At 31.2% G+C, this 21,622-nt stretch overlaps 2 protein-coding genes across 6 annotated transcripts in view; one reads left to right on the top strand and one right to left on the bottom strand.

Moving 5' to 3' along the window:
* Window positions 1-8,114, top strand: part of LOC106069838 (transmembrane protein 94-like) — a 28,857-nt gene extending 20,743 nt beyond the window's left edge. For 3 of the 4 annotated variants that reach the window (XM_056019884.1, XM_056019882.1, XM_056019883.1), the window contains 9 exons: window positions 218-317; window positions 4,073-4,181; window positions 4,292-4,466; window positions 4,840-5,085; window positions 5,361-5,497; window positions 5,810-5,922; window positions 6,419-6,512; window positions 7,081-7,248; window positions 7,887-8,112. In XM_056019884.1, coding sequence (XP_055875859.1) covers window positions 218-317; window positions 4,073-4,181; window positions 4,292-4,466; window positions 4,840-5,085; window positions 5,361-5,497; window positions 5,810-5,922; window positions 6,419-6,512; window positions 7,081-7,248; window positions 7,887-7,959 — 1,215 coding nt within the window. In that variant the 3' untranslated portion in view covers window positions 7,960-8,112. Of the gene's footprint in view, window positions 1-217; window positions 318-4,072; window positions 4,182-4,291; window positions 4,467-4,839; window positions 5,086-5,360; window positions 5,498-5,809; window positions 5,923-6,418; window positions 6,513-7,080; window positions 7,249-7,886 lie in introns of all 4 variants that reach the window. The other variant, XM_056019885.1, reaches the window with a different exon arrangement.
* Window positions 8,115-8,211: 97 nt separating this feature from the next.
* Window positions 8,212-20,762, bottom strand: LOC106069837 (intraflagellar transport protein 56-like). 2 transcript variants are annotated; one of them, XM_056019887.1, is made up of 18 exons: window positions 20,623-20,762; window positions 17,958-18,095; window positions 16,974-17,066; window positions 16,728-16,842; window positions 15,895-16,090; window positions 15,513-15,582; window positions 14,611-14,712; window positions 13,493-13,567; window positions 13,263-13,365; window positions 12,863-12,972; window positions 12,631-12,694; window positions 12,280-12,368; window positions 12,093-12,176; window positions 10,810-10,879; window positions 10,483-10,589; window positions 10,251-10,384; window positions 9,713-9,825; window positions 8,720-8,853 (listed from the first exon to the last, which is right to left on the bottom strand). In XM_056019887.1, exons 1-17 carry the CDS (start codon window positions 20,623-20,625, stop codon window positions 9,714-9,716), a joined length of 1,665 nt encoding a protein of 554 aa, XP_055875862.1. In that variant the 5' UTR covers window positions 20,626-20,762; the 3' UTR covers window positions 8,720-8,853; window position 9,713. The 2 variants fall into 2 exon arrangements, with proteins under 2 accessions (XP_055875861.1, XP_055875862.1); XM_056019886.1 differs by lacking the exon at window positions 9,713-9,825 and having other exon boundaries at window positions 8,212-8,853.
* Between the last annotated feature and the right edge of the window lie 860 nt (window positions 20,763-21,622).

The raw sequence follows: 21,622 nt of genomic DNA, 5'->3' as shown, positions 1-21,622 counted from the left end.
TGGATCTATCACTTTAAACAATGGTTTGTGGAAGACTTTCTCTATGCAGCTTACAATCTGTTCTATTGTATTTCAATCTGTTATTTCTACATTTCTTCATTCATTACAACAAAAGATTGGCGTTTCTATTTGTTACTAATATTACTTCATTGTAAATGTTCTATGTTCTAGTTAAATATATTATTTGTTTCAATTAACAACTTTGAATTTACTGTAGGCTCACCTCCCAAGAGGTATAGAGAACATACGGCCACATCTCAAGAATGTTGACAATGTTCCTTTGTTGGTGAATCTCTTCACTGATTGTGTGCCAGAAGGTAAGAGAAACATGGCCTATGTAGATATGCATTATGGCCATCATGTAGTGGGAAGCGTGGTCGAGAGGTTAAGTACGCTTGAACTTGGCATGTCTTGGCTACCTATGAAAGGGGCTCGAGGTTCGACACCTGACTCTAGCAGAGTTTTGTTTACTGAGCACCTAAAGGCAGCACGGAAAAACCTTTTCCCAGATACCCCCTCTCCACCTCACTGGTCCACAAAAGAGATTGGACTATAGCGCTCTGAGCATGCTACAAAGTAGCGCTATATAAAAGCTAGAATAATAATTATGGGCCAACAGGTTTAAGTTAGGAAATGCATTAATGCTGAAAGTGTGTCAATAAAGAAAGTGTCCAAGGAAAGAATTTTCCTACACACAGCAATCATGGCTGAACTGATTGTCTTATCATACAACTTTGTGGCAGTGAGATCCTTCCTATTTTAGTTTCTTACTATTAGTTTCTATTCAAACTTCTTTCCTAGTTTTCCAAAGTCTTTTTTTTCATTCTGAAACCACATCCATTGTGCAGCCAAATTCGGAAGATTAATGATGTGTTTACTATTTATTTGAATGTAATATATAAGATAAGATAATGTTTCACTAATCACATGTGACATGACTACGGTGTATGCAAAACCTTTTGTAAGTTTGTCTGCAGTGCTGTACAAGATGTGGAAAAAAATATTCTAAAATTCTAGAACAATAGATCTATTCCACTTAATTTATTAACATAAATCTACTACTCTCATCTATAATATGTATCTTATCTTATATAATACAGACGTTACTTCAAAAAAGAAGATGATTACATCCTACGCGTTATGCATTTAGTCATGCATATTAACCAATGACTTAAATTCTGCCAAGTCACTTGTTTTTCCTGGCTAGCTCAGGCAACCCATTCCATGCTCTAATAGCACTAGGGAAGAAGGAATATTTGTACAAATTTGTCCTATCATATGGGACTAGGAATGTGCCTTTATCTTTGTGTCTTTCAGAGTATTTTATTAAATTTTGTTTTTGTATTTGAAGATTATAGTTCAGTGTTTTATGTATAGTTGCTACTTTACTTTTGAGTCTTCTGTCCTGAAGGCTTTCTAAATTTAGTGATTTTACTAAAGGTGTTACTCTAGTTAAGTGTGAATATTCGTTTGTTATGAATCTCACTGCTCTATTTTGTGTCTGTTCTAGTTTCTTAATGTTATCTTGAGTTGAGTGGTCCCAAACAGAGGATGCATATTCCATTATTGCCCTAACCAAGGTTAAATAACATTTTAGTTTTATGTTCTTATTTGTTTTATAGAAATTTCTTTTAATAAATCCTAATGCTTTGTTTGATTTTTTTTTTAGTTTCATCAATATGTGGATTCCATGACAGTTTTTCATTTATTATAACACCTAGGTATTTTGCGTTTTTAGTCTGTGTTACTGGTTTGCCATGAATAAGATAATTGGAATTAATTTGTTTTAGTTTTTTTGTTACTCTTAACAACTGACATTTTTCTAGGTGATTCATCTAATTCTCTTTGTAAAATATCTGTGCCTTGTGTTGTTTTTATTGTTCTATATATAATGCAATTGTCTGCAAATAATCTGACTTGAGTTCCTGAGGTAATGCAATTTGGTAAATCATTTATGTAAATTAAGAATTTTAGTGGACCTAAGACAAGTTCCTTGAGGTACACCTGAGTTTACTGTTATCGGTGTTGATTTAGAGCCATTTATTATTACAGTTTGTTCTCTCCCTATCAGAAAATCTTTAATCCACTGATGCAATGGACCATTAATGCCAAAATATTTTAATTTTTTAAGCAAACTATGGTGGTGAACTTTGTCAAAAGCCTTGGAAAAATCTAGTAAGATAGCATCTATTTGTTCACTATTATCTAAACCTTTTGAAAAGTCATCAATTAGTCCTATTAGTTGTGTTTCACATGATCTATATTTCCTAAAGCCATGTTGGTATGGGGTGAGGACATTATGTTTGTCTAAGTGGTTTATGATGTTGCTACATATTATGTATTCTAGGATTTTACATGTGATGCTGGTAAGTGATACTGGTCTGTAGTTTCCTGGGTCAGATTTTTCTCCTTTTTTAAATAGGGGGGTGATATTAGCTTCTTTCCAGTCCTTTGGTACTCTGCCCTGGTTAAGCGATGCCTGAGTAAGATTTTTCTTTTGGGTTTTGTATTGGCTACTGCTTTTATCTGACTGTGTATTTTTATGATCTCATGGTCTGATAGACCAGGGATAATATCATAATCAACTACTAATCCAGGTCTGTTGGTTAAGAAGAGATCTAATGTGTTGTTTAATCTAGTTGGCTTTTTAATGATTTGATCTAAACTTAGGTTGTGTAAAGTTTCTATGAAAAGCTCATTTATGTTCTTAAGGTTTTGGTGTTTATCTATGGTTAGTGTTTTCCAATTTATATCAGGTAGGTTGAAATCACCCATAATCCAAAAAACTGCATTTTTATTTGTCTCTTTAAGTGTAGTAAACTGATTACATAGTTCCTGCATGTATTCTAAACTAGAATTTGGTGGTCTGTAAATACTGCCTATTATTAGGGATGTTGAGGTGGTATTAATTTTACAAAATGTTGATTCTATATTTTTTGAGTTAGGTAAGGTAATTTCTTCTGCTATAAGAGTGTTTTTTTTATTGCTAAAAGAACTCCTCCATGATTATCAGCCCTATCTTTTCTAAAAATTTCATAATTACTATTGAAAATTTCTGCATTATAAATTTCTGGGTGTAGCCAAGTTTCTGTTCCTGCAATTATGTCTGGTTTCTCACATTCTAATAAAATTTCTAAGTCTGCTGTTTTGTTCCTAATGCTTTGAAAATTTATTACTAAGGTTTTTAGGTATTTTGGTATTGCTTCTTTAGTAGGTTTGTTTAGTGAGGCTGTTGTATTAATTTTAGTAGATTTGGGTTTAACAGGCGTGGATCTGGCTAGTGGTTGGTGAGTTTGGTTTGGGATGGTTTTTAGGATGTTGTATGGGTTAGAACTGTCCGCATCAAAGGAATCAAACAGTCCTGATGTAAACTGAGGTAACCCACACGGTACACAGTGCCATGATGCGTCTTTGTTGCTTAAGGCATAATATACAGGTGTATTCATATGGAGACACGATGCATGGTACCATTCATCGCAGGTGTCACATTGAATGGCTTTCTGTTTCATGGTGCATACTTTTTTGCAGATGTTGCATCTTTCTTTAGATCTAGGCCCTGGATTTGATTCTACATCTCCTGCTATTAATATTAACAGTAATAGGTATTTATTTCTGCTGTGTCTGATTGAGAACTTCCATTTGTGATGGGTAATCTTCTTTAATGTTATGGATTTGTATGTTAGATTATTTTTGTAGCTCTAGATATGTAATATTACCAACACATTTATACTGGCTATATCTATTGTATTAGATTTTTATATATAGATCTAAATATACTAAAATAGAGATATAATTTATATCTATACACTGTTAACAAATAGCATTACAGAAGAAACAAATCTGGTACTTGGTGTGTGTAATAGTAAAACACCTCCTACCTAAATAAATCGTAAATAGAAATCAAATACCTATTTGTATTCTAGTATTTATATGCCTGTGGTTTTATATTATATAACTTTCAAACTTCTTTTGTAGAGAAATAACTTTTGTAATTTCTTTTACAAAAAATTTGGGCTATTCGCACCTGACACATATAATTTTTACTTGCTTTTACTTATTTTTATTCTTTCAGCTACTTGTGAGATGATTCAAATCATGCAAGAAAATGGGGAAGTGGCCTTGGTCTTAGGAAGCTCTCTCAATATAGTCAACACTGCAGTATTTAGACAAGCAGATTGTAGGTGAGTCACACTAACATTTTTTTTTAATCAGGATCATTACCAAAAGATTAAGTTATGTTTAGTATTGCACTCGTTATACACACAAAATATTTTTCCTAATTTATTTACAGTATCGCTATAGAACCACTATTTCCACAACTTTGTGCCAGACAGCCTGTAACCTCTAACCCATGGAACGATGGTGGGTACTCTCCAGTTGAACTAGCTTCAAGGCTCCTGTCCCTCCCCTGTCATCTGTTCTTTCACAGAGAAGATAATATTAAACTAATACAGCTCATTATGGAGGTACAATTTAAAAATAGCTACATTTACTTACTGTCGTGAAGTAGTAAAATTAGAATGTTTTTTAGTTTATTTCGTTGCAGCTTGACAGTTTAATCAATCTAATTAAATGTGTGAGCAGAAATATTGTAGTTAATATCTTATTTAAGCTTGTATTACAAATTGGTATAAAATTAAATAGAAATTTGATTACACTCATGACTTTAGTCTTGTATCTTGACTGGCCCTATACTTCTAGTGTACAGCAATATTAGTTTATTAATTAGAGACATTATTTAATATTATAATTTAAAAAATTATATGTTTCTTATATATGTTTAAAAATAATTTTAAAATCACTCTCTGAAGAAAATTAATTTTCCATAAACTCTTTCAGTCCAGACACTATGTATTCGCCTTGAGAAATTGTTTCTACCTGATGCTGTCTTGTATGTTAGCTGTGTCACTTGCTCAGCTTGTGGGCAGTCTGGCCCTCTTACCTCCCATTATGGCTGTCCAACAGATACTCTGGGTGGTGCTTTTTGTCATTCCTTCCTTGAGTCTTTCACTTCTGGGCAATCCCAATGAGGCCAGAACTATGACTTCAGCCACACAAAAAAATATAGATCATATAAATAAACAGGTGATTTAATCATTACCACAATGTTATCATAGTATATTTGTACATGTTTCATTTACCTTTTATAAGTCTAATTTTAATTGTGTTTGTTTGGCATCATAGTATTGTTTGTATTGACAGTCAACTATATTTATTCATTTAAATTTGAATCAATTTATACAATTATCATGACGTTAATAAAGTAATATAACACATACAATTAATTTAATACTATATATAACACATACAATTAATTTAACACTATCTGACTGTAGGATTTTAAATTTATTTTTTTCCAGATGGTGCTTGAATTTATAGTTCAGTTCTGTATACGATTCCTTCCATCAATTATTGTAGCAGTTGTTAGTTTTGGTTTGGTTCTCTTCTCCTTCTGTAAAAATTCCCTCCATACTCAATGTTCATTGTATGATCAAAGGTAAGATCTTCATTTCAGACATCTCTTAAGACATTAGATCTATTCACTAGGGAGAAGTTCTTTTTTTGTTTTTTTTAATCAGCTGGTTTATTAAATGATGGCTAAATTTTAAAACCCTGGTTATCACAAAGCTGATTAGCCAATGAAAAGTGTTATGATCTGTATGATAAAGTTTGTTTTATTTTTTTCTCTTTATAATTGAAGACTTAATAGAATAGTTTTAGAGATTTAGTTGTCAAAATTTATATGCATGATTAAGTTGCTATAATGTTTCTACCACTAATTAATCTTCACTCATAACTTTCATTCCAGTACATATCTTGTTAATAATGGGACATCTGTTTACGGATCTTGGAGTGAAAAATTTCAAGGGGGTATTGTGTTGGCCCAGAATATCTTTCACCTTTACTTTGTGATATTCCTAGGTAACAGCAGTAGGACACTTCCTTTATGTAGCTTTATAAATATAATGGAGGTTTTTACCCATCTTCTTCTATATCTTCTATATTAATTCTAAAGAGTCTTAGAAATATGAAGTTGTTAATTTTGATTGATTTGACTATAAAAATAACAAACAACTGTAGTTCATTGCTAGTTTGCAGTTGATTTCTTTATCTGCAATGAGAGTTTTTAAGTCCTTGAGGTTTTTGCCACTTTCTAGTTTCTCCCCTTACAGTAGGATGTCTGTGATGATGCCTTGAACATTGCTGGTCATGCAAATATTTTTTTTAATTATCTTTTTTAAAAATTAAAATATGTTTATGAAACATGTTTCTTTTTATATCAAATCAAATGTACATAATTTATTTAGACACAAATATCTGTTTCCTAAATATTTGTGTCATCCTTACATCTACTTACATTTTGTGTTGTTGTTTTTTTATGCAACATTGTCATTGCGTTTATTGTGTCATTCCCCAGTTGTTATTTCTATGAGCTTGGTCCACTGGCAGGATCATCTGTGGCAGAGGTTACCTTTTAAAAATGTCATCTGGTCCATCACAGCTGGAATTATGTGAGTGTTGTAGTACCTGTATATTTGTATTTCTGTTTGTATACATGACACATTACAACACTAAGCCTGGTGTGGCCTGGAAATATGGAGCTAAACTCTATAGATTGAAAGACTATTTTGTTTCACATATGAAATATTAAGACTGGGTTTTAGTCATGCTAAATGAAACGAAGTTACTCTTCACAGGACTACAAGGTTTTGATACATCGATTCAAAAGAAAATTGTGGCATATTGAAAAAGAAAATAATTCTGGTGAAAATATATATTTATAGAGGCCTATAGATATTTTGTTGTTTTTGAACTGCCTTTTTCATTATATTTAATATCCACTCTAAATGTTATTCTTATTATGTATGAAAAGCAAATAATAAACAAAACATATTTCCTAGAGTAGAGTATAAAACTTGAGAAAATCAAGCACATCTTTTCTGAGTCTTCATTTAAATATTTCAGCCTTTAAATAAAGCCCTACATCAAGTCCTATTAGTTTGCCACTTTCTAATCCAATCCCCAACTCATTTGCTCTAATGTGAAGCAGCATCTCATTGAACATTATAAATGTTTCAGACTGTTTTCCCAAGTGCTGTTCTGTCTAGCTGACGTCTATGTCAGACACACAATGTTTGGTTCCTCGCTGCCACTCTCTGATGTTGTGCCAGCTGTCTGGGTTTTAGGATGTATTTGGCCTCTCTTCATCGTGGCCATCAATGAGCTGGCCAAAAAGAGGGAAATTAAGTAAATGTCTTTACATTCACAAAACTATTTAAAACTTGAATGCTAATAACTTTGTATTCTTTCAATATTAGTGTATCTGTTAATGTAAGTTTATTTAGCAAATACGATTTGAAAGATAACTTATCCTTTTATGTTAAATTTTTTCAAAACACCTAAACTAATGTGAATTAGATCTTATGTCAATGTTTCTAGGGTCAAACATGTCTATTATAGCTTGATTAATATAACTTTATAAACATATTTCCCAACACTCATTTCATTCTCATGAACCCAGACTATACTTGATTACATGTAGTGAATATTAGATTTATAAAGGAAGTATATAGCTATTTACAAAGTACGGTTAGCTAATATGTGGAACTTCTTTTTCATTTATAATGTTTCGATTTTCTATTATAGGAACTATAATAAACTGTTAGGTAATTTTAATATAAAATAAGATGTGATTCCAGAAAAAAAATATCAATGAGTTTATTAAATATGGTGTTATCAACATTGGTAAGTTACAGAATGGTTTCTTGAAAGTTTCTTGCAACTCTTTCCCTTTTCTCAAGATAAAGTTATGCACATCTTTAAAAGCTACAAAAATGTCAACAGAAGTCTCTCAAATCCTCACAATGTTTATTATTTCATTTCAGGCTTGCTGTACGACGACAGAGACGAGCACGTCTTGATTTTGATACTAAGCTGGGAATGAACTCACCATTTTAAAATGAGCACAACATGTCAATGTCAAATGTTTTCTTTTTGAAGATGTCTTATGCTGTATATAAGTATTCCTTGGATATATTATTGTAATTTATTCTATGGTGTTAATATTGTACAGCTGTAAGTTAATGAGAGATTTTAAAGCAAAATAAATTTTAAGTCAAGAAAAGTTTGTTTTCTTTTGTTTTTAACTTTTGAACAATTTTTATAAAAATGTTGCAGTGGCAGTTTCATTATAAAGAAAACACAATCATGTCATAGAATTTATACTTTATTTATTTAAAGAATAGAATAGAATCATTGCAATCAACATACTTCTAGTCTGAAGTATCATTTGTAAGAGTTATGTACATTGAAACAACTAAACATGACTTGTGGCCAAATAAATGAAAGTGTCATTTGAAGTGAATGCAAGTCTTTCTATTGATATAACAGAACAAAAAGATTAGGTCAATGATTCAGAACTTAGCCACAGACACAAATGTTTTTGTTTGAAACTGATAATTTTTTTCCTAGCAGTGCAATGTACCATCAATAATGATTTCTTTTTGAGTAAAGAAGATAAGTGTGACTAAATTATTTTTATCTAGTGAAAAGCAAGATAACTATCAATAAACATATACAAGCTAAAATAGAATTGATAAGGATTAAGATTTTCACATTAAATGTCATTGACATGAAATGATAATGTTCAGATATTCACAAAGAATACAGATGATAAATCAATGAATGGTCTGTTCAGATCTATAAATATAAACAGTATTCAACATGCAACAGAATTTTTAAGGAACAGGCACCATATTCTCCTTGGCCCATTTCTTCATTGTCCTAATGATATATTCTACTTGTGGATTGCTGGTGTTTCTCAACATATTGATGACATCTCTCAAAGTTTCTCTGAAATGTAAACATAATTGTTGTTATTGGTAATCTTTTCTGAAAGTTAATTTTTACAAATTGTTCACATGATTATTCCAGATAGCCAAGTTTCAATTTTTTTAACACCCCGCCCCCCCCCCCCCCCCTAATTGATTTTTTTTAATTGGCTGCAAATTTATATTCCATGAAATGACCTACATATTTTTATGTCTGTTCTTAGGCAACATCCACTTATGAATTATGATTTTTAAATATGTTGGCAGAAAAAAATAGATGTAAAAAATAAAATACCTAACAGCACAGAAGACAGTTTATTGATTGTCAGTTATTATAGTTCCTTTAATTTCATATCTACATGCATGGCATACTAAAGGAAGTGTTTTGAAAGGAATACTGAATACAGTATACCTTAAAGTAATAGTGAAACTACTATTTCAATTTGTATATATGCCATACAAGTGCTTAGAATTGAACAAATAAAGCACATCTTTCATATCATATATATATATATATATAATTTTGATTAACTCATTCTTGATAAAAGGAAATATGACTATTTTTCTTTTTAAAAAGATATGCACCCACTAATACTATTTCTATTAGTCAACTGCCCTTTTTGCACTTGTTGCTAATTAACCAATTGTGAAACAGACACTGTTTACATTCCCTTTCAACACTAGATCCATACATTTCAAGCCTTATAATTCTAGCTCTGCCCTGAATAAAAACTGAACTAGAAATGAAAATCAGAAATTTACAAATGAAATATTTTTGTAAAAAAAGAAAACAAACAAAAATTTCCAATAAATTTTGCAGCTTTATAAAGAACCAATTGGTTTGGAAAGTGAACAAAGAATGCAACAATCTTGTCACTGACTTCACAGCATTACTGTGTTCTCACAGCCCCACTTTCTGAAAGCACAGATCATTTCTTCCACCTGGGCATAGCGGCTATTTAACAATATTTGTATTACTTCAAGAAGCTTTTCCCTGCAAACAGTTGGGGATTCTTACTAGTTAATTTGTTCCATCAAACTCAAACCAATCAAGTTTAACTTTTTATTTTAACCATGCTAAACTAATTGCTAACCTTGTTTAAACTTTTCTTTTGTGATTATCTTCTTTAAAATCATGTCAATAAAAAATGTACCATCCAAAATATTTATTAGAAACATTTTTTGTATTAAGATGTAAATAATAGACTACAAGAAAGATATGGGAACAAAACCTTCTTGTAATTCATAAACTAAATTGCTCTCATCCTTTTAAAGAAAAAAAGTTATGACTTGACTCAATTTTTGCAGGCTTTCTGTTTTCTAAATTATTATTCTAGATGAGCTGAATGGAAGTGTTATCAACTGGATTTCAATTGTAAAATAGAGAGTTGTGTAACTAGTATGTAAAGAATGTCTTACCTTTGCTCACTTCCAGCAATAATCAATTGGAAGACACCAACACAAGCCCCTCTCTTACCCTCCCAGTATTCAGGGTTTGGATCCAAACGTTCCAGAACATCAAAAGCTTTAGCTGCATAATAAAACTGTCCCATCTGTGCACAGAGTTGAAACACATGAAGTTTGATGAGATGTTTTTCTGAACTAAGATCTCAAAGGATGAAGTTAAAGAATGACCAAATAGAAAGCAAACCTTGTAACAATCATTAGCAATGAGCTGAAGCAGACTGAAAGATTCACCAGACGTTTCCATCTTCAGATACAGTTCCCATGCATTGCGAGCTTTTCTGTTCATAATGTCTAAAGAAAATATAGTCCATTGTTAAACCTACTGGGATCATAGGTAACATTTTATAAATACATATACAAAATAGATATATAATCATAAGCATGTAAACACATATTTAAACATTAACTGAAATTTTAGCATTTCTTAAATTTAAAAAAAAAAGGGCATTTAAAAATACTTAGCACAAAATTTAACACTCAGAAAATGCACATATTAAAAGTATGAACTTACATGTCCGTGCCAGCCAACTTAAATATGTGTAGTCATTTTTTGTTTTCTCATTTTGAATCAGTAAAAAAATCTGTTACAGAAAAAATATTCATTAAATCTATGCAAACAGACTTCTAAACTGCAAAGTGAAAAGGAATCTACTATTATGGTGCTTGGTGGAGAAGATTGACTATATCACATGTTAAAGTGAAAAGAAGAACAAGACCAATTCCTAGTAAAGAATACATTGAACCCTATTTCTCATCACCAGTGTTTGTGAAAAACAAAATGTTAACTGCTGTGAAAGTTTATTCTAAACTTGTATTCAAATTAGATTTTATCAGGGATGGAAAATACTGATGAAATATAAACATCACAATAGCAAAGATGTTTTAATGTAGATTTAATGAGACTAACAATTTATTAAGCTAAACTAAGTATAAGCATTAACCACAAACTTAAACAACACTGAACTGTTAAATTTGATTCTGACTACTTTCATTTAGGCTTACAACACATAATACAAATAGGTCATAAATGTGTAAAAATAGAACAACATGGAGGCTATTAGTAATTTTCATTTAAAAATATTTTAATTTGCAAATGAGCATCAGAGTGGAGAGAGCAACAGGCAATTTTGAAATAATGCATGGAATGTGTTGCCTGAATCAGTCAGGAAAACCAGTGACTTAACAGAGTTTAACATGCATGACAAGTTGACTCATGAAATGTCTAGGATGTAATTATCTTCTCTTATCAAGTAACATCTGTAATTTATAAGATAATGACATTATAGAAAAGGAAAATATATACACAGGTGGTATACCTGACAATCAAACATGTACTTTTCTTTCAATTCATTTGTATTTGTTGACATAATCTTCTTTTCGATCTAAGCACATCTCCCTGCCATGCTGCCAGCTTTCCAAGCACCTTCAACCAATCCAAATAGCAAGCCTATATAGCCTCTTTACTAAACCTTCCTAAACTCAAATGTCACACACATAAAACTAGAGATTTTCACCTGATGATGATCCTATCACCTTTGTAAATAATTGCTTTATGCATTCTTTTTATGGATATCTTCAATCAACAGTATTTAGCATTATTCCTTAATATGGAAATAAAGCATTGTTTCTATTGTCTTGTCACAGTTATCTATTTGTAGCCACATAAAATAAAGTATTTATCCTTAATCTTCCAACACAAGATGATTTCTTTTTATTATTAATTATTATTTTTTACTAATTAGACCAATTTTTTTATTTTGTAAAGCTAAATAAGAAAACAATCAAGTTACTCACTTCTTCAGCTTCTTTGAAATTCCCAACAGCAGCTTTGGCTTGAGCATAATTGAAATTGAATGTGTCATCATTGTAGAAGTAACTCTGTCAATAAAATAACAAGCAGTCTAAATGTCGTTGAATTAAAACAAAAAAAAAAGCTTCTGTTAAATAAATAATTTTTTGTCTTAAAAAAAAATGCTAATACCTTAATCGAATTAAGGTAGATTAAAACATCTTCAAACTGTTTCAACAGGAAAAAACATGAAGCCATACACTGACGTCCAGGTATTGTGTCTGTGAACAGTAAAGTTTGAATAGTTTTTATTAACTGGCCAGTCTGTTAACTAACATATTAACAAATTTGATTAAACATTAATATGTTGTGATGCAAAACATTCTAATTTATAATGCAACTACATTTGGGTAAACTACTTGTTGGATGGGTATAAAAAGAGTTTGTAGTTTTTTTTTAAAGTTAAATAAAGAGCCTAATGCTCGAAACTAATTACCTTAGTTTTGTATTGTAACTATGTTTTTTTCTCAAGGTCATACTCACCACATTCACTGGCAGATCCTCCAACTAACTGGAAATACTGCTGAGCAATCTTCATGTGTTCTCTCTAGACAACAAATAATTAATTTGAATTAGGTGATATATTAGTGCTAGCAATTTTATTTTACTAATTATGCTATTTATTATCTTCAATAATTTGTTATGCAAATTGCAATGTGACGAGTTTATATTTAGTAACTTAAATTTAAAAAAGAGACCAAAAAAAAAAACGAACAGATCCTTGCTCTTGTCCTAGTGCAGCATTGACAACACCTTTCAGAATGTATTCTTGTGGAGTGGTAGGTTCCAAATCTTTGATCAGATTATAAGCATCAGGCACATCATCTGTAAAGACATAAACATGAAGTTGATGTTACAAACATAAAGTCAATGTTACAGACATAAAGTCAATGTTACAGACATAAATTTTTATGTTCAGATCAAAATTAAATTTCATTAGTAATGGTTTATAGTTGTTGACTAAACTGCATGAACATCACAAGAGTAGTTAGTTCCTCAACAAGAGCTGAGAGAAGAATCATATTTAAGAGAACTACAAGAAATAAACTATTTTCATAATTATTTGAAAAGCTTGGGGGTAAATAGATATCCAAATTTAGTGAATGAAGTCTGACCTTGTTTCAGATAATAAATGACTAAATTAAGTCTTGCTTCAGGGATGACATCAATCAAGGGAGGTAACACTTGGAGCGACCCTTCACCACTTCTGAAAACAACCTTTGCACAAATCAAACAATCATTAGCCTCTTATCTTTGTAGCTTTTCAAATTAAATCAAACACAGTTATTAATAAATAAAATTTCCAACATATCTTTACAACACAGAATGAATCAAATATAATTACTTGATTGTGTTTGATTAAATCCTGTGCAAATTGAAATGAGGGTGATGCCATCTCCTGAAGTGCTTTCAGTTCAGCCTAAAGTAAAGTAAATACAAGAAATTAGTCTGTACATTTGTAATGCAGTAACACGTACAGAACATAATTCATTTCTTTATAATGAATGAGCCATCAAGATCTGTTTGCCACCTGAAGCTTTAACAAATAGTTTTTGAGAGCCTTGAAGAGCTTAGATTGTATAAATTATATCACACACATCTAATAAATGAAAATACATTAGCATGAATTCTTGAATAGTGAAAGATGATATTATATTGTAAAGTACAGAGTAGAAAGGGTAAAAAATATACTTTGTAATTATTAAATTCATTTTCAACCAGGTTATTGAAATATTAGAATTTTTAAAACTAGTAAAATAAAAAAAAAAATGCTTTTCAAAGCTTATATTGAGTGAAATTATATAAATTATTTTGAATTAGTCAGATAATTAATTTTTAGTTGATCTAGACTAACAACAATAACTCAGTGCAATGGAAATATTTGTATTAATTTTTTTTGTTTAACACAACTTTTATGCTTATAGCATACTCAGAGCACTATGGTCCAATCACTTTTGTTGTACACTTGTGGGAGGAGAATGTCGGGAGAAGTATGTGGGAGAAGGTTTCTGTGCTGCCTTTTCAGAAACAATTTTTTTTTAAAGTTACTCGAGTTTGAATTCAAACTCCAATTTCCAAATGGAAGCCCAACTTGTTAGCAACTGAGCTATCCAAGTAGTTATAAAAGTAGAAGGTTTTTTAGTCTATTGTTAGTTTACAAATTTTAGTGAACTGCCTTATTCTCTACACAAGGCTTATCTCCCCTTAGCTTAGAGCTTGTTTTTTTTATTGATTCCTGTGTTGTCATAAATAATTGTGCAAAGTTTCAGCTTGAACAAGAATGGGAAGTGAGAGAAATAACATGGACAGGATTCCAAACCCAGCTAGACAGACTGAGGGATTGGATATAAGCTTTGTTTGTAATTACCTTTGTATTAAAGTTTATTTAGGATTACATGTTTAAAAAAAAAGGTCTGAACCTACAATATAAAGACAATTTTAAATGTTTAGAATTGCTGTTACCTCAGCAGCTTTCCCATTATATAACCTGAAGTGGTTGCAAGCTTTCAAATTGAGAGCTACAGCACTGTCTTGATATTGTTGTAAATAAACAGCAAGTACTTCCTTTGCAGAGAGAGAAAAGATTTAAAGAATTTTATTTTTATTAAAAGATTTTTTTTCCTTTTTTTAAATCACATATATAATACAACAGAGGTGTGGTGGCTGAGTGGTAAAGAACTTGGCTTCCAAACCGAGGGAATCTGGTTTTAATCCTGGTGAAAACTGTGATTTTAAATGTTGGGATCTTTACGCGCCTATGAGTCTACCCAGCTCTAATCAGTACTAGACTTTAGTTGGGGAAAAGTAAAGGGGGTTGGTCATTGTGCTGGCCACATGACACCCTCGTAAACCGTAGGCCACAGAAACACAACCTTTACATTATCTGCCCTATAGACCACAAGGTCTGAAAGGGGAACTTAACTTTTACTTATTATTCTATGTAGGTGTTACAAGTAACCATTGGTTATATTGCTTTGAATAATTCTCAACAAATAATCAAAAGCATCACACAACTCTAAACACCTTACACCCCCACTAGTAAGGACTTAACTTGGTCACATATGTATCAACTCAATATGAAGGGCTAAACAAATAAAAAGGGGATAGATAGACTTCTGGTCAGTGTCACTTAGTTAAGGTCAAAACACACAAATTAAATTTTAAAAATGTAGGCACTAAAGTATACTTTTGACTATCTGGCTAATAATCCTGTAATGATATCTGGCTAACAATCAATGCAATGATAAATGATAAAGCAATGTTCTTACAAAAATGTAATGTCATATCTCTTACTAAAGTCTATATCTGTTACTAATTGGTGATGTCTATATTTCTTACTAAGATGTAATGTCTAAATCTTTTACCTGTGACACATCATAATAGTCCAGTTTGTAGTAGCACAATGCAACATAAACATTGAGAGCAAGATAATCTCTGGAAAAAGGTTCATTAAACACTTCTTCAGGAATTGTTATATAAGTAAGCACAATTGTAAGATTCAAAGTGCAGAATTTAATAGATGTTTTGAAATGTGATGTAAGATTCATAAGCAAGACTTTATGCCTCTTAAACTTATGTGGAGTGATATAAAACAATGCAGATTTTGTATTGCAATGATTTAGAAATAGGAATAGATAGACTTTTGACATTTCACTAATATTCGGACTTGAAGAAAAGCCTTTTTATTATTATTAAATGTGATGATCATTAAATATATACAATATTTCTTTTGAGACATTGGTCTACCTGTTATCTAGTAAAATTCTTTTATAAATATCAATGGCTTCCTGGTAATGACTCCGCAAGTAATGAATAGATGCTAGAGATAACTGATCTTCTATGATGTCTTGCAGATTTTGATGAAAACTCATTAGACGACGTTCATCACCAAATTTGTGGGACAGATGAAACTGAACTCTATTCTGAAGTCTACTTTTGGAACCTGAATGAGGATTTGTACAGAACAAAATTTAGGAGAATCACAAACTTCATTTGGTTACATGTTTTTGAATAGTGAGACTTATCAGCAAAATATTTACTAAGATTTTCTTTGAAAAATTCTTAAATATTTGACAAATATGAGACACTCTTTTAAAATAGCTATGACTTGTAAATTACTTTTGAGAAACATTTATAAAAATAGGCGCACTCAGTATCTATTAAAAAATAAATCTAGCTTAGATAACATTTATCAAAAATAATCAGAATATTACAACACTATTTTTTTCTCAGTTTAAGAAATCTTAACTTTGATCATGTTCAGCATATTATAATTGTATGTATTTCATGAAATCAGCACATATTTTATGTATTATATCACAAGCATAATTAAAAAACAAACTTGCTTTGTAGTAAAATAACTGATTTTGCAAAAATGAACTTAACATATTTTAAATGTAAGCCTATATTACCAATATCTCTTGTAAGAGTAATTCATCTGGAAAATGATTTAATTTTTATTCCAAATCATCTTTACATTGCAAAAAGATAGATACAATATGATCATTATTCATTGAAAATGTTTTTAATTTTTTACTCAAATTCTAAAAAGATTAGTTATAAAAAAAACTTGAAGTTACATTTTGTGCAGCTTTCATCAGCTTCTGGGTACATGCCAAGGAAGAACTGACAGCAAGCTAAATACAACCAAACATCTGGATTTGCACCTTCTCGTTTTGTTAATCTTTCATACTCCTGGTAAAAAAAAAGTATTAAAAAACAAAAAACATTAGCGCTTCATTTATAAATAAAGAAAGGTTTTAAAAACATAAGCAAGATATTTAATATAAAGATACTAATTGTGTTTAAAGCATTACAACTGTTACCTCCATGGCACGCTTGTAATCACCCAAGTGAAATGCACAGTAAGCTATCCACAGATCTGTTTCTTCATTGCCTTTACCTGCATTTCTGCTAAACTGAGAGCAACACAAATTCTTAGTAATACTAAAATAGGAATGTTTTACATTTTCATCATAATTTAAAATCTATTTAAGTCCTATTTCATTCATTGAAAAACAAAATATCTCAATTAAGAATTTTGTTTTATGAGTTACAAGGGTTTCATGAGGTTAAATTTAAAACTAAGTCCCATAATATACCTTCAACAAAACCAATAGTTATTAAATATTAAAATGTATATACTGCTATTAGCAAACATTTTCTTCACTAAAACATGATGTTATCAACACCAAAATATATTGTGTTTTTCCATTGTTCATATAAAGTGTATTTACATACAAATATAAAATAAAAATTTAAATGGACCAACTAGCCTTACTTTTTCTAAAGGATTTGCTAAAAGGAGAAATTAACCGAAAAGCTCTGAACTTTCCATGCACTTTTCTCTGAAATTTATTAAAGAAAGTCATTTTTTGCTTTGGAAAACTGCTCATCAAAGATAAATGCTGATAATTAAACTACATTTTTCCTATTTAGATATGAGATACATGATTAGATGATTGTTAAGATTAAGATTAAACAGACGAATGAAAGCTGATTGAAGATAAAATTTTGTGGTGTGTTATAAGTTTTGCTTCTGTTGACCAGATAGTTGTAACCATTATGAAGTAGAATTCACTGAGAAGTTCAGACCTTGCTATTTGTTGCAAGATGACAACTATTGAGATATTCTAGTAGGTCTTTCAATTGAGATATCCTAGTAGGTGTTACAATTACAAACAGACTAATAGAAAACAAGTTGTCTGTTATGTTAGATAAATATTTTCATTAGTTCATTTTTACTCATTGTACAATACAAAACATTAAAGTCTATGAACAAATTGAGCACATTTATTAAATGCATTTACTTCTAAAAGAGTTATGGCTCCTGTATAATCTCTCATATCCAGAAATTCCTCCACTGTTGGCATTTTCTTCTTTTTCTTTGTTTCCTTCCCAGTTGCCACAGAACCTGGCCCTAAGGCAGGTTTGGTTCTTGATAACATCTGCAAACAAAAGAAACATAACATAAAAAATGTTGACTTAAAAAATGTGCTATCTTTTATTGGGAACTTTTTGTGCTAGGACTATGTCATATAAACTGTATCTTTACAAGTGACTTTTGAGAATGAGTTGGGCCACCTGAATCAACAACCATGCAGAGTCAAATATTTTTTTTTTAAGATTAAGACTACAACAACACAATCACAATCAATTAGTACACAAAATATGGATTAAATATAATTGTAATATACCATAATATTAATATTAAAGAAAAAAAATAGATCTAATATTACTAAATCTAAAACTGTTTCTAATAATGGTTATTAGATTTACAGTATTAGACTCTAAATCAAATCTAAAGACTGAAAAGTAAAAGGATTTACTGCTACAGAAGTGAATAATGGTATAGAAAAATACAAACTAGGCACATTTAGGAAACTCTGCTGGACCAAAGTAAAAACACAGGACGTTTGGGCAACAAGACCTCCATTATTACAAACAAACATGGGCAACAAGACCTTCATCATTACAAACAAACAAACAAACAAGAAAAACATAAAAATGTAAAAGTTTGTGTCAGTCATGCAATTATACTTACAACTGACTAGGACATAATAAATCTATGTCATTAGAAATAGTTTTACCAATTGTTTTTGTTTAGCTTTTAGCTTTCTCGATGCATTATTAAACTATAACTTGTCTGGACCAGTTGGGAAAAGGTAGGAAAAGGGTATCTTGGTGAATGTTTACATGATGTTGTTTTTTTTAAAATGTATAAAAAAAATTGTTCACTAAAGGTTCAAGAGTCCTCAAGGGGACAAATTTAACTTTATACCACACATCTGTCAAGTACAATTTCTTTCCTCTGTTCAAGATACCAAACAAAATAAACAATTACCATTAGTTAATAAACTAATTGTTTTGTTTTTTTTAGACTGATTCTTGTCTTGTCAAGTAAAAGAAATAATTGGTGCAAAAAGTTCAGCTTAATCCGAGACTGTGGGAGAAATATGTGTACCAGCTTTTGGCCATACAAACAGAGTGAGTTGATATTAAAGCTTTTTTGTAAGAAAAAAAAAAGACAAAGAATCAACATAAAATAAGCTTTTAGTTAACTTTTCTGTCCTATGTTGTTGTTGGCTATCAAGGCTGAAAAGAAATGAATTTAAGTCTGTTGGTGTAGAACTAATACTAGTAGAAGAGAAGGAAATATCAGGAGTCTGTAGAGTGGCTAAGATAAATTTGAAAGGGCTAAAAAAGGCAGTAATGTTTGTCCCCATCTCATTTTCAAAAAAAAAGTTGGTATTGGATCCCTTGCCTTCACTTAAGGGTGGATAGAGCCTGACATGTAATCAACTTTAATCAAGTTAGATCTATTTCAATCTGCAGAAGACCAGAAGGGTGTTTTTGTCACTGCATTGCTGTATAGCAGATCTAGTAGTAGTGAAGAATGAATAATTTATAGATCTAGAATCTAGATCTACTGACTCACAGTCCCACTCAGTCTACAGAGACTACCGAGAGTGAGATTTGAGAGTCACACATAGAGACAAGAGGATGGCTGCCTGGTCGTGCGGTTTGCTCGCTGGACTGTCGTTCGGATTTATCAATGGTCGAGGGGGTAATTCTGCAGAATTTCAAGGGGCAGCCATCTTTGTTATTGTTTAGATTGTAATCTTGTATGTTGGGTTTTCTCTCAGATTTGGGTTTTTGTTTGTTTTTATTTTTGAAGCTAAAAAATATGCTGATACCGGTATCATCTAGTCCTAATAAGTCTATTAATTAGACTCATAATCTAACAGATAGAACTAGACTAATTACTATATTAATATGACAAGGTTCTTAAAGGCAATAAAGGTCAATAGTCAATTAATTTTTGGTAATAACTGTGCTGATATATATTGTAGGCCTAGTTAAATTTAGATTCTCTATATCAGAATAATTCAGAATAGATATATAGACAATATTTAACAATTAAAAAGAAGACAGAACAATAAGAAACGTATTGTATTGACACCAAGTCAAAATTTAAAAAATAGCATTACTTTGAAAACACAGAAGTAATGTTAATTCTTGGTATTTTTAAGACACTATCTTGGGATTTCTTTGGAACATAAACAATAACAAAATAGTAACAAAGATGGCTGCCCCTTGAACTCCTGCAGAATTACCGTCGAGGGTTCAAATCCTGCCCGCTCCCATTCCCCGTCGTCCTGCTGGAGGTTTGGACTTTACAAGAGTGCTCATCAGCCACTGGCCGCTGATTCAATCCAGTTGAGTTAGTCTGCTGGATTTAGAATTCAATTTAGACTGTATAGACTAATATAGTCAATAGTAGTCGTATAGAACTAGAGACCTTAAGCCTTAAATTGATTAGTGATTAGTTAAATTAGTAGATCTATTAGATAATTAGTTAGTATGATTTCTATCATCTCTAAATGTACGGCTACGCCTACGGGTTTTTTTTTTATAAGCCTTAAAAACGATCTACATTTAATATGTAAAATGTAATACATAGTTTAGACATACCATTTTTGAGCAAAAAGGAGTTAGAATCTAGATCTAGATCTGTAATATATCTAATAAAAAGCACGCAGTAAAATCATTTATTTTGTAAACTTTCTGTGTTTGTGATTGTGGAATGCCTTACAAACAGTTCTTCCGGGTCAGAGGTTGTGTTGATGCTGTGTAACTATGGCTATGTTATGTGATATAGGTGATTGGCCATTTAACTTTATAATTTTGATTGTCTGGTATATATCTACTGTTTATAATGTTCATCAAGCAATCTAAAAAAGTGAGACCTTTGTTTACAATATTCTTACAACAGGGTTGCCTTATAATAGAGATATATACAATCAATCAAATTTTAAAATAAAAGTCTGTGCTAATATTGCAAACACGATCGCATTTACACAATTCTGAGCCCATCATATAATAAACACTTTGTTGCTTCTTAACATAGAGACATACGCAATCAACTATTAAAAATGTATAGAAACTATCCTTCACTTTCAACTGTTTGACAGTCGGGGCACAACACATAAAAAGACCGTCTTTCTCTATTCCTCTCTGTCTTTATTCTTGGATAGAACCTCTTTTTCAATGGCAGCCTAGGCACTTCAATTTTTTTTATTTTGTCTTCCAAACGTTTTCTGTCTGCCTCGAATCTTCTTCTTTTTCCTGGTATTGTTCCATATTGCTAGGATCCTCCTATCTAGCTATGGAGCAGGGGCGGACAGGCTATATGGGCATTCGGGCAAATGCCCGGTGGGCCGGTGCCTAAATGGGCAAGTGGGCGGGCATTGGGGCTAAACATACTCTTGTGAATCTAAAATGGGACCATGAACCTAAAAATTAGGAAGTAGGAAATTAGGAAGTAGTTCTTGATGCTGTGATGTAGTTAATAAATAAATAAGGTGTTCTGCCTGTAAAGAATAGGCTACGAATAGGCTATATAATTATCACTTGATTGTAGAGACATTTCTTTGTTGCAAGTAGCCTACGTTTCACGCTACTTCCTTTTCAC

This window comes from Biomphalaria glabrata, chromosome 2 (genome assembly GCF_947242115.1).
Source record: "Biomphalaria glabrata chromosome 2, xgBioGlab47.1, whole genome shotgun sequence".
Classification (NCBI taxonomy): Eukaryota; Metazoa; Mollusca; class Gastropoda; family Planorbidae; genus Biomphalaria; species Biomphalaria glabrata.
Note: the sequence above shows the minus strand (reverse complement) of the source record. Positions and strands in the feature narration are given on the sequence as shown.

Coding starts and splice junctions, on each gene's coding strand:
- LOC106069837 (XM_056019886.1), bottom strand. Junction 15,583..15,894: donor AGAATTTTACTAGATAACAG/GTAGACCAATGT, acceptor ACCTTTTTCCAG/AGATTATCTTGCTCTCAATG. Junction 13,568..14,610: donor ATAATGGGAAAGCTGCTGAG/GTAACAGCAATT, acceptor ACTTTACTTTAG/GCTGAACTGAAAGCACTTCA.